We start from the raw sequence: 17,071 nt of genomic DNA, 5'->3' as shown, positions 1-17,071 counted from the left end.
GAAATCTTAACAAATGGCTTAATGGTTATTCATGAGAATCGTGTTGTTGTATTGTTGAGTGTATCATGGGATCTCACCTGAAATCTGTGGCTTGACTACAAACCTGTAACCTATGCTACTGTGGCCTATAGAGCTAGAAGGCTGGATAACCAGGTGTGTAAAGGTGTGAAGTGGGATAGATGGCCTGCAGTCCTATCCCAAATGGACAACTAATCCCTATGTACTTGTGGAGATCTGAGAGGATGCGATTGGTATAAGAAACACGACTAAACTTCCACCTCCGGAGGGGTCAAAAAATGCATTTTCGTTGTCGGCAGGATTCGAACCTGCGCAGGAAGATCCTAATGGATTTCTAGTCCATCGCCTTAACCACTCGGCCACGACAACGTTGAGAGAAGAAAACAGGCTTGTTAGGAGTGAATGGGCCAAAAGGCATAGCCTACAGAAAGTGATAATTTAACAACTGAAAGATAATGCAGTAACACATTATAATTCAATAACACAAAATGTTACCCTCATTCATTCGTTATTACTTCCGGCGCATTACTTCCGGCGCCGACAGAGATGGCCGCCTCGCTTCGCGTTCCTAGGAAACTATGCAGTTTTTTGGTTTTTTACGTGTTATTTCTTACATTAGTACCCCAGGTCATCTTAGGTGTCATTACATACAGTCGAGAAGAACTACTGAATATAAGATCAGCGTCAACTCACCATCAGTACGACCAATAATATGTTTTTCGCGACGCGGATCCTGTGTTCTGCCTTACAAACAGGACAACGAAGTGGATCCTATGCAGCGACCCAAAAAAACGACTCCGAAAGAGACGGAAACGAGGCGGTCTTCTGGTCAGACTCCGGAGATGGGCACACCGTGCACCACTCCCTAGCATTCTTCTTGCCAATGTCCAGTCTCTTGACAACAAGGTTGATGAAATCCGAGCAAGGGTAGCATTCCAGAGGGACATCAGAGACTGTAACATCCTTTGCTTCACTGAAACATGGCTCACTGGAGAGACTCTATCCGAAGCGGTGCAGCCAACGGGTTTCTCCACGCATCGCGCTGACAGAAACAAACATCTTTCTGGTAAGAAGAGGGGCGGGGGCGTATGCCTCATGGCCAACGTGACATGGTGTGATGAAATAAACATACAGGAACTCAAATCATTATGTTCACCTGATTTAGAATTCCTCACAATCAAATGTAGACCGCATTATCTACCAAGAGAATTCTCTTCGATTATAATCACAGCCGTATATATCCCCCCCCAAGCAGACACATCGATGGCTCTGAACAAACTTTATTTAACTCTCTGCAAGCTGGAAACGATTTATCCGGAGGCTGCATTCATTGTAGCTGGGGATTTTAACAAGGCTAATCTGAAAACAAGACTCCCTAAATTTTATCAGCATATCGATTGCGCAACCAGGGGTGGAAAGACCTTGGATCATTGTTACTCTAACTTCCGTGACGCATATAAGGCCCTGCCCCGCCCCCCTTTCGGAAAAGCTGACCACGACTCCATTTTGTTGATCCCTGCCTACAGACAGAAACTAAAACAAGAGGCTCCCACGCTGAGGTCTGTCCAACGCTGGTCCGACCAAGCTGACTCCACACTCCAAGACTGCTTCCATCACTGACTCCACACTCCAAGACTGCTTCCATCACGTGGACTGGGAGATGTTTCGTATTGCGTCAGATAACAACATTGACGAATACGCGGATTCGGTGTGCGAGTTCATTAGAACGTGCGTTGAAGATGTCGTTCCCATAGCAACGAACAAAACATTCCCTAACCAGAAACCGTGGATTGATGGCAGCATTCGTGTGAAACTGAAAGCGCGAACCACTGCTTTTAATCAGGGCAAGGTGTCTGGTAATATGACCGAATACAAACAGTGCAGCTATTCCCTCCGCAAGGCTATCAAACAAGCTAAGCGCCAGTACAGAGACAAAGTAGAATCTCAATTCAACGGCTCAGACACAAGAGGCATGTGGCAGGGTCTACAGTCAATCACGGACTACAGGAAGAAATCCAGCCCAGTCACGGACCAGGATGTCTTGCTCCCAGGCAGACTAAATAACTTTTTTGCCCGCTTTGAGGACAATACAGTGCCACTGACACGGCCTGCAACGAAAACATGCGGTCTCTCCTTCACTGCAGCCAAGGTGAGTAAGACATTTAAACGTGTTAACCCTCGCAAGGCTGCAGGCCCAGACGGCATCCCCTGCCGCGCCCTCAGAGCATGCGCAAACCAGCTGGCCGGTGTGTTTACGGACATATTCAATCAATCCCTATGCCAGTCTGCTGTTCCCACATGCTTCAAGAGGGCCACCATTGTTCCTGTTCCCAAGAAAGCTAAGGTAACTGAGCTAAACGACTACCGCCCCGTAGCACTCACATCCGTCATCATGAAGTGCTTTGAGAGACTAGTCAAGGACCACATCACCTCCACCCTACCTGACACCCTAGAACCACTCCAATTTGCTTACCGCCCAAATAGGTCCACAGACGATGCAATCTCAACCACACTGCACACTGCCCTAACCCATCTGGACAAGAGGAATACCTATGTGAGAATGCTGTTCATCGACTACAGCTCGGCATTCAACACCATAGTACCCTCCAAGCTCGTCATCAAGCTCGAGACCCTGGGTCTCGACCCCGCCCTGTGCAACTGGGTACTGGACTTCCTGACGGGCCGCCCCCAGGTGGTGAGGGTAGGCAACAACATCTCCTCCCCGCTGATCCTCAACACTGGGGCCCCACAAGGGTGCGTTCTGAGCCCTCTCCTGTACTCCCTGTTCACCCACGACTGCGTGGCCACGCACGCCTCCAACTCAATCATCAAGTTTGCGGACGACACAACAGTGGTAGGCTTGATTACCAACAACGACGAGACGGCCTACAGGGAGGAGGTGAGGGCCCTCGGAGTGTGGTGTCAGGAAAATAACCTCACACTCAACGTCAACAAAACTAAGGAGATGATTGTGGACTTCAGGAAACAGCAGAGGGAACACCCCCCTATCCACATCGATGGAACAGTAGTGGAGAGGGTAGCAAGTTTTAAGTTCCTCGGCATACACATCACAGACAAACTGAATTGGTCCACTCACACAGACAGCATCGTGAAGAAGGCGCAGCAGCGCCTCTTCAACCTCAGGAGGCTGAAGAAATTCGGCTTGTCACCAAAAGCACTCACAAACTTCTACAGATGCACAATCGAGAGCATCCTGGCGGGCTGTATCACCGCCTGGTATGGCAACTGCACCGCCCTCAACCGTAAGGCTCTCCAGAGGGTAGTGAGGTCTGCACAACGCATCACCGGGGGCAAACTACCTGCCCTCCAGGACACCTACACCACCCGATGTCACAGGAAGGCCATAAAGATCATCAAGGACATCAACCACCCGAGCCACTGCCTGTTCACCCCGCTATCATCCAGAAGGCGAGGTCAGTACAGGTGCATCAAAGCTGGGACCGAGAGACTGAAAAACAGCTTCTATCTCAAGGCCATCAGACTGTTAAACAGCCACCACTAACACTGAGTGGCTGCTGCCAACACACTGACACTGACTCAACTCCAGCCACTTTAATAACGGGAATTGATGGGAAATGATGTAAATATATCACTAGCCACTTTAAACAATGCTACCTTATATAATGTTACTTACCCTACATTATTCATCTCATATGCATACGTATATACTGTACTCTATATCATCGACTGTATCCTTATGTAATACATGTATCACTAGCCACTTTAAACTATGCCACTTTGTTTACATACTCATCTCATTTGTACATACTGTACTCGATACCATCTACTGTATCTTGCCTATGCTGCTCTGTACCATCACTCATTCATATATCCTTATGTACATATTCTTTATCCCCTTACACTATGTACAAGACAGTAGTTTTGGAATTGTTAGTTAGATTACTTGTTATTACTGCATTGTCGGAACTAGAAGCACAAGCATTTCGCTACACTCGCATTAACATCTGCTAACCATGTGTATGTGACAAATAAAATTTGATTTGATATATTAAGTACAGCTGTTTTCTTATTTAACCTTGATCTTCGCTCACCTCCAGAAGGTCTGCATTTGAGAGTGTTTATTATGAATTGTTATTTCACTGTGTGAAGTTGTCATTTCATCATTCTTATTATTACTGCTAAGCAGCATGACTCCTGAGAGGCAATAAACAACTGTCAAAAGTGGGATTTAAACCCACGCCTCCATGGGAGACTGCGACCTGAACGCAGCGCCTTAGACCGCTCGGCCATCCTGACTACAGCACAGTAACTGGGTATCGGGTTAAAGAGTATGCGGTAAAAGTAGAAATATGGACAACGCTCTAAAATCACCACAGAGACCAACCAGTACAATTATGCACGATACTGACTTGCACTTTCAATAGTCATTTGTTTTTATCAATTAAAAAGTCCAGTCATTGATTCAACCTCAATATGGCCTTCAATGGGAAAGAGTAGTAAATTGTCATTGAATGAGCGCTAAACTGGCCACAGAATATGGCCATTCTGATATAAATGATAGATTCCTCAGATAAGATCGAAAAAGTGTCTGGAAATATCAGCAACCATCAGGGTAAGAGTGACAACAGGTCCACATGGGGGAAATCTTAACAAATGGCTTAATGGGTCATTTCAACGCAATCGTGTTATTATTTATTTTTAGGGTTTAACAAGGCAGCTCACCTGTGACTTGACATTAGATGCGGCGACTTCGATTACCCTGCAGACGATATTTTTGTTCTTCCCGCCAATACAATCCACTGACAACGACCGACGAGTTGTGCGTTCCGAGATGCTTTTTGTTATTTGCCTGTTTGTGCCCCGCATGTGAAATTGCGCGATTCTTGCAATTCTCTTTTAGCCTCTCATCAACTAGCTGTTTTCGCAGAATATTAAAAATACGATAGTTATTCACTACTCATATTAACTAAGTGTCATTTAGATTACCTTAAGTCATTTATTTTTCAACTGGATTTTACAAAGGTGCATGACATGCAGACGCTAAAAAGTTGTCAGGAGTGGGTTTCAAACCATGCCTATAGGGGAGTCTGCGTTCTGAATGACTTAATGGTTATTTTCAATGCAATCATGTTTTTTCTTTTTCTTTTAAGGTTTAACAAGGTTTCTCACCTGTTACCTGTGGCTTGACTTTAGATGTGGCCAGTTCGATTACCCTGCAGACTATAAGAGTGTCTTCAGAATATGGCCATTTTGACATGAATTTAAAAATGCCTCAGATAGGACCAAAAAAGTGTCTGGAGCTTCCGTCAGGGTAAGAGTGACAACAGGTTTCCACATGTCAAAATGGGGGAAATCTTAGCAAATGGCTTAATGGTTATTCATGAGAATCGTGTTGTTGTATTGTTGAGTGTATCATGGGATCTCACCTGAAATCTGTGGCTTGACTACAAACCTGTAACCTATGCTACTGTGGCCTATAGAGCTAGAGGCTGGATAACCAGGTGTGTAAAGGTGTGAAGTGGGATAGATGGCCTGCAGTCCTATCCCAAATGGACAACTAATCCCTATGTACTTGTGGAGATCTGAGAGGATGCGATTGGTATAAGAAACACGACTAAACTTCCACCTCCGGAGTGGTCAAAAAAATGCATTTTCGTTGTCGGCAGGATTCGAACCTGCGCAGGAAGATCCTAATGGATTTCTAGTCCATCGCCTTAACCACTCGGCCACGACAATGTCGAGAGAAGAAAACAGGCTTGTTAGGAGTGAATGGGCCAAAAGGCATATTCTACAGAAAGTGATAATTTAACAACTGAAAGATAATGCAGTAATTCATTATATAGCAATAACACAAAATGTTACCCTGATTCATTCGTTATTAAGTACAGCTGTTTTCTTATTTAACCTTGATCTTCGCTCACCTCCAGAAGGTCTGCATTTGAGAGTGTTTATTATGAATTGTTATTTCACTGTGTGAAGTTGTCATTTCATCATTCTTATTATTACTGCTAAGCAGCATGACTCCTGAGAGGCACTAAACAACTGTCAGAAGTGGGATTTGAACCCACGCCTCCATGGGAGACTGCAACCTGAACGCAGCGCCTTAGACCGCTCGGCCATCAGCACGGTAACTGGGTATCGGGTTAAAGAGTATGCGGTAAAAGTAGAAATATGGACAACGCTCTAAAATCACCACAGAGACCAGTACAATTATGCACGATACTGACTTGCACTTTCAATAGTCATTTGTTTTTATCAATTAAAAAGTCCAGTCATTGATTCAACCTCAATATGGCCTTCAAAGGGAAAGAGTAGTAAATCGTCATTGAATGAGCGCTAAACTGGCCACAGAATATGGCCATTCTGATATAAATGATAGATTCCTCAGATATGACCGAAAAAGTGTCTGGAAATATCAGCAACCATCAGGGTAAGAGTGACAACAGGTCCACATGGGGGAAATCTTAACAAATGGCTTAATGGGTCATTTCAACGCAATCGTGTTATTATTTATTTTTAGGGTTTAACAAGGCAGCTCACCTGTGACTTGACATTAGATGCGGCGACTTCGATTACCCTGCAGACAATATTTTTGTTCTTCCCGCCAATACAATCCACTGACAACGACCGACGAGTTGTGCGTTCCGAGATGCTTTTTGTTATTTGCCTGTTTGTGGCCCGCATGTGAAATTGCGCGATTCTTGCAATTCTCTTTAAGCCTCTCATCAACTAGCTGTTTTCGCAGAATATTAAAAATACGATAGTTATTCACTACTCATATTAACTAAGTGTCATTTAGATTACCTTAAGTCATTTATTTTTCAACTGGATTTTACAAAGGTGCATGACATGCAGGCGCTAAAAAGTTGTCAGGAGTGGGTTTCATACCATGCCTATAGGGGAGTCTGCGTTCTGAATGACTTAATGGTTATTTTCAATGCAATCATGTTTTTTATTTTTCTTTTAAGGTTTAACAAGGTTTCTCACCTGTTACCTGTGGCTTGACTTTAGATGTGGCCAGTTCGATTACCCTGCAGACTATAAGAGTGTCTTCAGAATATGGCCATTTTGACATGAATTTAAAAATGCCTCAGATAGGACCAAAAAAGTGTCTGGAGCTTCCGTCAGGGTAAGAGTGACAACAGGTTTCCACATGTCAAAATGGGGGAAATCTTAGCAAATGGCTTAATGGTTATTCATGAGAATCGTGTTGTTGTATTGTTGAGTGTATCATGGGATCTCACCTGAAATCTGTGGCTTGACTACAAACCTGTAACCTATGCTACTGTGGCCTATAGAGCTAGAAGGCTGGATAACCAGGTGTGTAAAGGTGTGAAGTGGGATAGATGGCCTGCAGTCCTATCCCAAATGGACAACTAATCCCTATGTACTTGTGGAGATCTGAGAGGATGCGATTGGTATAAGAAACACGACTAAACTTCCACCTCCGGAGTGGTCAAAAAAATGCATTTTCGTTGTCGGCAGGATTCGAACCTGCGCAGGAAGATCCTAATGGATTTCTAGTCCATCGCCTTAACCACTCGGCCACGACAACGTTGAGAGAAGAAAACAGGCTTGTTAGGAGTGAATGGGCCAAAAGGCATATTCTACAGAAAGTGATAATTTAACAACTGAAAGATAATGCAGTAATTCATTATATAGCAATAACACAAAATGTTACCCTTATTCATTAAGTACAGCTGTTTTCTTATTTAACCTTTATCTTCGCTCACCTCCAGAAAGTCTGCATTTGAGAGTGTTTATTATGAATTGTTATTTCACTGTGTGAAGTTGTCATTTCATCATTCTTATTATTACTGCTAAGCAGCATGACTCCTGAGAGGCACTAAACAACTGTCAGAAGTGGGATTTGAACCCACGCCTCCATGGGAGACTGCGACCTGAACGCAGCGCCTTAGACCGCTCGGCCATCCTGACTACAGCACGGTAACTGGGTATCGGGTTAAAGAGTATGCGGTAAAAGTAGAAATATGGACAACGCTCTAAAATCACCACAGAGACCAGTACAATTATGCACGATACTGACTTACACTTTCAATAGTCATTTGTTTTTATCAATTAAAAAGTCCAGTCATTGATTCAACCTCAATATGGCCTTCAATGGGAAAGAGTAGTAAATCGTCATTGAATGAGCGCTAAACTGGCCACAGAATATGGCCATTCTGATATAAATGATAGATTCCTCAGATAAGACCGAAAAAGTGTCTGGAAATATCAGCAACCATCAGGGTAAGAGTGACAACAGGTCCACATGGGGGAAATCTTAACAAATGGCTTAATGGGTCATTTCAACGCAATCGTGTTATTATTTATTTTTAGGGTTTAACAAGGCAGCTCACCTGTGACTTGACATTAGATGCGGCGACTTCGATTACCCTGCAGACGATATTTTTGTTCTTCCCGCCAATACAATCCACTGACAACGACCGACGAGTTGTGCGTTCCGAGATGCTTTTTGTTATTTGCCTGTTTGTGGCCCGCATGTGAAATTGCGCGATTCTTGCAATTCTCTTTAAGCCTCTCATCAACTAGCTGTTTTCGCAGAATATTAAAAATACGATAGTTATTCACTACTCATATTAACTAAGTGTCATTTAGATTACCTTAAGTCATTTATTTTTCAACTGGATTTTACAAAGGTGCATGACATGCAGGCGCAAAAAGTTGTCAGGAGTGGGTTTCATACCATGCCTATAGGGGAGTCTGCGTTCTGAATGACTTAATGGTTATTTTCAATGCAATCATGTTTTTTATTTTTATTTTAAGGTTTAACAAGGTTTCTCACCTGTTACCTGTGGCTTGACTTTAGATGTGGCCAATTCGATTACCCTGCAGACTATAAGAGTGTCTTCAGAATATGGCCATTTTGACATGAATTTAAAAATGCCTCAGATAGGACCAAAAAAGTGTCTGGAGCTTCCCGTCAGGGTAAGAGTGACAACAGGTTTCCACATGTCAAAATGGGGGAAATCTTAGCAAATGGCTTAATGGTTATTCATGAAAATCGTGTTGTTGTATTGTTGAGTGTATCATGGGATCTCACCTGAAATCTGTGGCTTGACTACAAACCTGTAACCTATGCTACTGTGGCCTATAGAGCTAGAAGGCTGGATAACCAGGTGTGTAAAGGTGTGAAGTGGGATAGATGGCCTGCAGTCCTATCCCAAATGGACAACTAATCCCTATGTACTTGTGGAGATCTGAGAGGATGCGATTGGTATAAGAAACACGACTAAACTTCCACCTCCGGAGGGGTCAAAAAATGCATTTTCGTTGTCGGCAGGATTCGAACCTGCGCAGGAAGATCCTAATGGATTTCTAGTCCATCGCCTTAACCACTCGGCCACGACAACGTTGAGAGAAGAAAACAGGCTTGTTAGGAGTGAATGGGCCAAAAGGCATAGCCTACAGAAAGTGATAATTTAACAACTGAAAGATAATGCAGTAATTCATTATATAGCAATAACACAAAATGTTACCCTTATTCATTCGTTATTAAGTACAGCTGTTTTCTTATTTAACCTTGATCTTCGCTCACCTCCAGAAGGTCTGCATTTGAGAGTGTTTATTATGAATTGTTATTTCACTGTGTGAAGTTGTCATTTCATCATTCTTATTATTACTGCTAAGCAGCATGACTCCTGAGAGGCACTAAACAACTGTCAGAAGTGGGATTTGAACCCACGCCTCCATGGGAGACTGCGACCTGAACGCAGCGCCTTAGACCGCTCGGCCATCCTGACTACAGCACGGTAACTGGGTATCGGGTTAAAGAGTATGCGGTAAAAGTAGAAATATGGACAACGCTCTAAAATCACCACAGAGACCAGTACAATTATGCACGATACTGACTTGCACTTTCAATAGTCATTTGTTTTTATCAATTAAAAAGTCCAGTCATTGATTCAACCTCAATATGGCCTTCAATGGGAAAGAGTAGTAAATCGTCATTGAATGAGCGCTAAACTGGCCTCAGAATATGGCCATTCTGATATAAATTATAGATTCCTCAGAAAAGACCGAAAAAGTGTCTGGAAATATCAGCAACCATCAGGGTCAGAGTGACAACAGGTCCACATGGGGGAAATCTTAACAAATGGCTTAATGGGTCATTTCAACGCAATCGTGTTATTATTTATTTTTAGGGTTTAACAAGGCAGCTCACCTGTGACTTGACATTAGATGCGGCGACTTCGATTACCCTGCAGACGATATTTTTGTTCTTCCCGCCAATACAATCCACTGACAACGACCGACGAGTTGTGCGTTCCGAGATGCTTTTTGTTATTTGCCTGTTTGTGGCCCGCATGTGAAATTGCGCGATTCTTGCAATTCTCTTTTAGCCTCGCATCAACTAGCTGTTTTCGCAGAATATTAAAAATACGATAGTTATTCACTACTCATATTAACTAAGTGTCATTTACATACATTAATCATACTATGAGGTTGGCTGAGTCCTACTGCGTGGGCTTTGTCCTGCAGCAGGCCGGCAGCCTGGGAGAACGAGACACTATCGTTCATCACACCTTGTAACTCTTTTGCAGTAAAATCTCATAACCCAAGGAGTTCTCTGCAGCTACAACAACAACATCTATTTTCTGTGATTTATGTTCTATTTCTGCAGTACAGTTGATAACCATGGCTATGAATGCTAAGAAACCAACCTTGCTGAAACACATCTTATTCCTGTCACTCTCTATTGGCCTCGTCATACTCACGGGAGCCTATCAGGATCCCTCGAAACTGGACCCATCTTCCTCTACTACTCTCTTCCCTGCCTGTGAAGATTTCTTCAGAGAAAATGACTCAAGTAAAAGTGAAAGTCACCCAGTAAAATATTTCTTGAGAAAAGGTCTGAAAGTTTCAACAAATATCCTGAAGTATCAAAATTAAATTATATTTCAAATTAAATATAATCTTTGGGAATGTAGTTAAGTGAAAGTTGTCAAACATATAAATAGTAAGGACACCCCCAATAAAACTACTTTATTAGTACTTTCAAATATTTTTACTTTAGTACTTTACACCACTGGCTAATGGCCGACATCGGCAACTCTCGTTGGGTTAATGAGGCAACTAGTCACACCTGTGACAGGTCCTTTAAAAGGAGAGGTGGAAGAAGTAGACCATAACTCACAGACGACAGAGACACCCAGTCAATCCCTTGGAAGGTGAGATTGTGTCATTATTTAATAGACTATCTGCATCTCAAATGGCAACTTAATTTTATGTGACCCTGGTCAAATGTAGTGCACCATATAGGGTGCCATTTTGTGGAGTGACCCCCTGAATTTAAGAGCATAGACTAATAGTTACCTTTGCAGTAAAGAGGTAGTCTATGACTCGCTCTAGGATGCTTCCCCTTCCCTATCTAGTGCACTGTGGGCCTTTGTCAAAGCTGGTTCACTACAACAGGAATGAGGAGCCATTTGGGAAGGAAGGAAGGATAGATTTTCCTGTGGGCAGGTACCATCACGAATTTGTCATGCTATAAAAATCCTGCAGGAATGTGAAATTGACTGGCCCGATGAACTCGGGATGGCTGGGCAGTGATTCTGGTTCATCTCAATCGCTCGTTAGGGTTGATTTCAGAATGTCACTTTGGTGATGGTACCTCACTGTTTAAACAAATTGCAAATGGACAAGAGTCAAGTGGACAAGAGTCCATCAGTCAATTAGATATCATTCTGACACCAAACTGATACAAACTGACACCAAACCCACTTTTCCACGCACTATCGACCTGAGGTCTAGAACAGGTTTCTAAAGTTTCTGAACTCTAGGTCTGACGGTTCTTTAAAAGTTCCAACAAGGAATGCTTGTCTAGCGTTGGCTGTAACGCATATTTTGAAAATCTGAGATGACAGTGTTGTTAACAAAAGGCTAAGCTTCTGTTTGAATATATTTTATTCATTTCATTTGCGATTTTCATGAATAGGAAAAGTTTCTAGTGGTATTTATGTCCGCTGCGTTATGCTAATGCATGAGGCTATGATTACGCTCCCGGATACGGGTTTGCTAGTCGCAAAAGCTTAAACGATTCCATCAGATCAGGCCTCATCTGAGTGGAATGACCTCAGACACAGAACTCTTCTTTTTCACATCCCGCGGTCAACCGTACTGTAATCTCTGTGAGTATGTGGGCCAGATATTTGCAGATTTCGGCATTGGAAGTAAAGTGACTTCGGTACAATTTGACGAAGCGTTGCCACATTGAACTTTAACCAAGGGTCGGTTACAGACCGGGGAACTGTGGCTGACCATATGTGTCACTCTCTGGAAACGCAGGCACGGTACTACCGGTACCATAGTTTGCCTCATAACGCCTGCCGGGCGCAGTCACTAATTGAGGGACAAATCAATCCATGATTCACTGATGAATAAAGAAAATGTATTTGAAATTCACCCTTGTCTTTGTGTGTCATTTGGTCACAGTTGAGAATGTATGGAGGCCTGGGGATCTGAATAACCAGGGTGTTATGGGTTACCAGGTGCACAGAGCTGAAGTGACAGGCCAAGATAGAGGGCAGGCAGGCAGAGTAGAGAGAGTAAGCCCAGAGGCATGGATATATGGAGCTCCCTTGGTAACCAGTTCAATCACCATGCTGCACTTAGTGCAATGAGAGAGAAGTATGAATCTGTCATTGAATTACATATGGTTACCAGGTGACCTTGGTGAGGGGTGTGGGGCCCCCTATGGGGTCTCCCTAACCCGTGTATGGACACCCAGTCCAGCTCTGGTGGCACCAGGTTTGCATTTGTTTTCCACCTGGGAGGGCTCCTATCGGCTGGTGTTCTGATGGACGGTTCCTCCCGCCCCATGTGGATTGGCCTCTATCAGGGGAGCCCCTTTCGGAGACGGTTGACCCCTATTTCGATACGCTCCAGCCGCGCACCGTTCGTGCGAGATCCAGCCGACCCAGTGGCCCTACATTGGTGTTCCGGTGCGGGGAGTGACACACCCAGGCTGCGATGCATGTGGTGGTCATCCCGTAATGCATCGGCGCCAGAGACACATATTCTCAAACCCTGTCTTTAAAGTGGACCTACCCGGCTGACCCAAGTGGTCTGGCCAAGGTTGTGGTTCTTGTTTCCCGGTTGATGGCGTTCCGAATGGACCCTCCAGCTAGACAAGAGACCTCTCGAGCGGCGCCCGGCACCTGTGGCTTTGGCCATGGGCAGTTCAGGGCCTCCCGCTGGGCGCACGGTGGATTGCACCAGGGCCTCCTCCCCTAACGGCAAAACGGAGAACATTGTGACAAGTGGGGTCACATTAGTTTGTAGCCCAAAGATTTTACAGTAGTTGGCACATATACGTTCTGACGAGGATGTAGAGAAAAATACCACCGTGTTCGTGAGGGTCTCCCCTTTCCAGAGAGTGGTCATACGAATTTGTAGGTCAAACTGTACGGAAGCTAGAGACGTTTTTGTGAGAAGACCGATCATAGGTATGACTCATGGTTTGACAAACACCGCTCTAGGTCCACCATCTTCCACTGCAGATATGGAGGTGTAACATTAAACAACTCCAACTAGGTTGGACTGGGAGAGAGCAAAATGTGCCTAAGAAAATACCAAGAACAATTAAACCGTAAGTAAGGAACCAGTACAAAATGGATGTCTTTGTATAATGGACTTCAGAAAGTTCTGAATAAAATGTGTTAATCTTTTGCATAATCTGAGTCTTTGCCTAATTAAACCCATTGTTTTACAAACCTCGGATTGGTCAAAGCAATTGATTAGTCATCATTGGGATTGAAAATCATCGTGACAGAACGCCAAGAGTGTGCAAAGGGTGGCTTCTTTGAAGAATATCAAAATATTTTGATTTGTTTAAGACATACGTGTTATTTCATACTCGATGTCATCACTATTATACACAGCAGAAAATATTTTTACTGACACCCTGGAATGAGTCGGTGTGTTCAAACTTTGCCTGGTACTGTAAATATAGTAGATCTAGCCTGTAGAAGCTGATGGGATCCTCTTTTAAAGTCAAGCCATCAGGCTGTTCTCCCACAATTGCATAGGTTATAGAGCTCATTAAGCGATTTTGATTTTCAAATTACATTTGCATTGATGACAGAGTGACAATAGAATGCTGAGTACCAGGCAGTTAGCAAGTGCGCTAGACTACTAATGACCATCACCAGCATCAGAGCTTGGAGAAGCCTAATTACTAAATGGTCACGTGGAATTTGACTACCTTCAATTCCTTCCTCCATTTCCCAGAAATGGACTGGTTCAGATATATTGTTCAGCATATCACACCAACAATAAAGTAAGTAAATCAACAGTTTAATCTCTGGATTTCTTCATGTATTTAAATGGGATGTGAATCAGTTCCTGTAGTACAGTAAAGACAACTGTCCATCTTTTCAACGACTCCATTCCAATGCCCTTCATCTAAAATTAGACAAAAAACATTAACATCCAGAATCAGCTGCAAAGAATTAACATTTAGTGAATGAGTATGTACAAACACACCCCTTGGAACAGTTGCTAGCAGTTGATAGCAGTGCCTGGTGGAGTGTCCGTACCCTGGATCTTCTGTCCAGTAGTGGTCACACACCAACAGTAACCTACCAGAAATAGACATGTTACAGTAAAATGGGTAAATATTGTATGTGTAACATTCAACTGAATTAAATGTGTATGTGCGTCCGTGTTAACCTGTAGAGCCCGAACATTGCTTAGGGGTGTATCGTCCAGCGGTGTCGCACGTGGGGATGTAGGCTCCAATTGGGCCATGTGTCGCAGCATATCTAGCACGCTCACAGGGGGTCATGGGTCGTATCGTAGCATCTGGACACAAGTAACATGCATTGTAATGTGGACATAACATTGCAGCACATGCATGCCGTAATCTTCTGTTGCGTCCCATATGTGCCCTGGTCAGAAGTAGTTTATATACGGAATAGGGTTCCATTTCAGATGTAACCTTGGTACTTCCTGGCTAAATATTGAAATTCTGCTACTTGTTTAAAAGTCCTGTGCAGTCAAAATTCAGTTTCTGTCATTTGAAAACAGCTGATGAAACCAAGACTGAAAGTGGGGGTAAATTGTAGCAGTGTTATTTTCTGATAGTTGGTAGACAATCCAATCATACAGCCAGTTGAATGATCAAACCATTCATATCAGAATACCGCAGTCCAGCATCTAGACACCAATATACATTTCTGGAACTAGATGATTAGAGAATTTGGCCAGTAACACAAAAGGTTCCTAGTTTTAATCCCTGAGATGACAAGTTAAAATATCTGTCCATGTGCCCTTGAGCAAGACAAACCTCTCTCCAGTGTCAGTTGATAATGGCTGGCCAAGGGACAACTCGTTATGAAACGAAACATTAATACATACGTGTGTGTAGAGGACAGATCAACACCCACTAATGTTTATTAACATTTTGGGAGTAAGTGTGAGGTACATCACTCTTACCTCCCAGAGCAAAAGCTGTGCTGACAAGCAGAATGATGGTTAATGTCGCCATGGTGATAGTCTCCTGAGAGAGAGAGCGAACGAGAGAGATTAGTTGAGCATTTTAAAACATTTGGAATGGCTGTGGGTACTAGAGGAGAGGTTAAGGAAACCCTGTGTTAAGTACAAAACTTAAGCAACAATTGCTAAACCCAGTCCTGAGGACCTCAAGAACCGAGTATTGGCAACACGGCGCTACAATTCTTCCGCCAAAATTCAGGTATCTAATCTATTGTATGTGGTTGAAGAGCCTGGCACACAGGAAAATCTATCCTTCCCAAATGGCTCCTCATTCCTGTTGTAGTGAACCAGCTTTGACAAAGGCCCACAGTGCACTAGATAGGGAAGGGGAAGCATCCTAGAGCGAGTCATAGACTACCTCTTTACTGCAAAGGTAACTATTAGTCTATGCTCTTAAATTCAGGGGGTCACTCCACAAAATGGCACCCTATATGGTGCACTACATTTGACCAGGGTCACATAAAATTAAGTTGCCATTTGAGATGCAGATAGTCTATTAAATAATGACACAATCTCACCTTCCAAGGGATTGACTGGGTGTCTCTGTCGTCTGTGAGTTATGGTCTACTTCTTCCACCTCTCCTTTTAAAGGACCTGTCACAGGTGTGACTAGTTGCCTCATTAACCCAACGAGAGTTGCCGATGTCGGCCATTAGCCAGTGGTGTAAAGTACTAAAGTAAAAATATTTGAAAGTACTAATAAAGTAGTTTTATTGGGGGTGTCCTTACTATTTATATGTTTGACAACTTTCACTTAACTACATTCCCAAAGATTATATTTAATTTGAAATATAATTTAATTTTGATACTTCAGGATATTTGTTGAAACTTTCAGACCTTTTCTCAAGAAATATTTTACTGGGTGACTTTCACTTTTACTTGAGTCATTTTCTCTGAAGAAATCTTCACAGGCAGGGAAGAGAGTAGTAGAGGAAGATGGGTCCAGTTTCGAGGGATCCTGATAGGCTCCCGTGAGTATGACGAGGCCAATAGAGAGTGACAGGAATAAGATGTGTTTCAGCAAGGTTGGTTTCTTAGCATTCATAGCCATGGTTATCAACTGTACTGCAGAAATAGAACATAAATCACAGAAAATAGATGTTGTTGTTGTAGCTGCAGAGAACTCCTTGGGTTATGAGATTTTACTGCAAAAGAGTTACAAGGTGTGATGAACGATAGTGTCTCGTTCTCCCAGGCTGCCGGCCTGCTGCAGGACAAAGCCCACGCAGTAGGACTCAGCCAACCTCATAGTATGATTATTCATGTAATGCTTTTGTTATGAAATGATATTTTTATTTTGAAAATGATCTTCCCCAAACTTGAAACTCATGCGCTGCATGTTCATGCCAGTTAGGCTCTACACCCATTGTAAAAAGGTTATTTGGTCACTTCAGTTGTAATTCAAATGCAGCCAGGTGGTTGAATGGCATAGTTTTATTCATTTATATCCACTAGATGGCACTGTCCCTTTAAGAGATTCATGAATAAGGTGTGCAAGCAGTTATGGGATTGTGTGGAAGAGTAAGCAATTACACTGGAGAGCTACTGAAAT

The 17,071-nt window shown here is 43.2% G+C and overlaps 1 protein-coding gene and 7 non-coding genes across 8 annotated transcripts; all 8 read right to left on the bottom strand.

Moving 5' to 3' along the window:
• Positions 1-305: 305 nt before the first annotated feature.
• Positions 306-387, bottom strand: trnas-aga (transfer RNA serine (anticodon AGA)). The gene has a single exon. It is a non-coding gene; the product is annotated as a tRNA-Ser (tRNA).
• A 3,826-nt stretch (positions 388-4,213) lies between these two features.
• Positions 4,214-4,296, bottom strand: trnal-cag (transfer RNA leucine (anticodon CAG)). The gene has a single exon. It is a non-coding gene; the product is annotated as a tRNA-Leu (tRNA).
• A 1,358-nt stretch (positions 4,297-5,654) lies between these two features.
• Positions 5,655-5,736, bottom strand: trnas-aga (transfer RNA serine (anticodon AGA)). The gene has a single exon. It is a non-coding gene; the product is annotated as a tRNA-Ser (tRNA).
• A 1,737-nt stretch (positions 5,737-7,473) lies between these two features.
• On the bottom strand, positions 7,474-7,555 carry trnas-aga (transfer RNA serine (anticodon AGA)). The gene has a single exon. It is a non-coding gene; the product is annotated as a tRNA-Ser (tRNA).
• A 300-nt stretch (positions 7,556-7,855) lies between these two features.
• trnal-cag (transfer RNA leucine (anticodon CAG)) lies at positions 7,856-7,938 on the bottom strand. Its single transcript has one exon. It is a non-coding gene; the product is annotated as a tRNA-Leu (tRNA).
• A 1,354-nt stretch (positions 7,939-9,292) lies between these two features.
• trnas-aga (transfer RNA serine (anticodon AGA)) lies at positions 9,293-9,374 on the bottom strand. Its single transcript has one exon. It is a non-coding gene; the product is annotated as a tRNA-Ser (tRNA).
• A 307-nt stretch (positions 9,375-9,681) lies between these two features.
• On the bottom strand, positions 9,682-9,764 carry trnal-cag (transfer RNA leucine (anticodon CAG)). Its single transcript has one exon. It is a non-coding gene; the product is annotated as a tRNA-Leu (tRNA).
• A 4,560-nt stretch (positions 9,765-14,324) lies between these two features.
• LOC139401036 (equistatin-like) lies at positions 14,325-16,090 on the bottom strand. The gene is made up of 5 exons (XM_071145562.1): positions 16,038-16,090; positions 15,460-15,523; positions 14,695-14,826; positions 14,509-14,603; positions 14,325-14,427 (listed from the first exon to the last, which is right to left on the bottom strand). Exons 2-4 carry the CDS (start codon positions 15,509-15,511, stop codon positions 14,524-14,526), a joined length of 264 nt encoding a protein of 87 aa, XP_071001663.1. The 5' UTR covers positions 15,512-15,523; positions 16,038-16,090; the 3' UTR covers positions 14,325-14,427; positions 14,509-14,523.
• Positions 16,091-17,071: the final 981 nt, after the last annotated feature.

This window comes from Oncorhynchus clarkii, unplaced genomic scaffold (genome assembly GCF_045791955.1).
Source record: "Oncorhynchus clarkii lewisi isolate Uvic-CL-2024 unplaced genomic scaffold, UVic_Ocla_1.0 unplaced_contig_13436_pilon_pilon, whole genome shotgun sequence".
Classification (NCBI taxonomy): Eukaryota; Metazoa; Chordata; class Actinopteri; order Salmoniformes; family Salmonidae; genus Oncorhynchus; species Oncorhynchus clarkii.
This window is presented reverse-complemented; position numbering and strand designations above follow the sequence as displayed.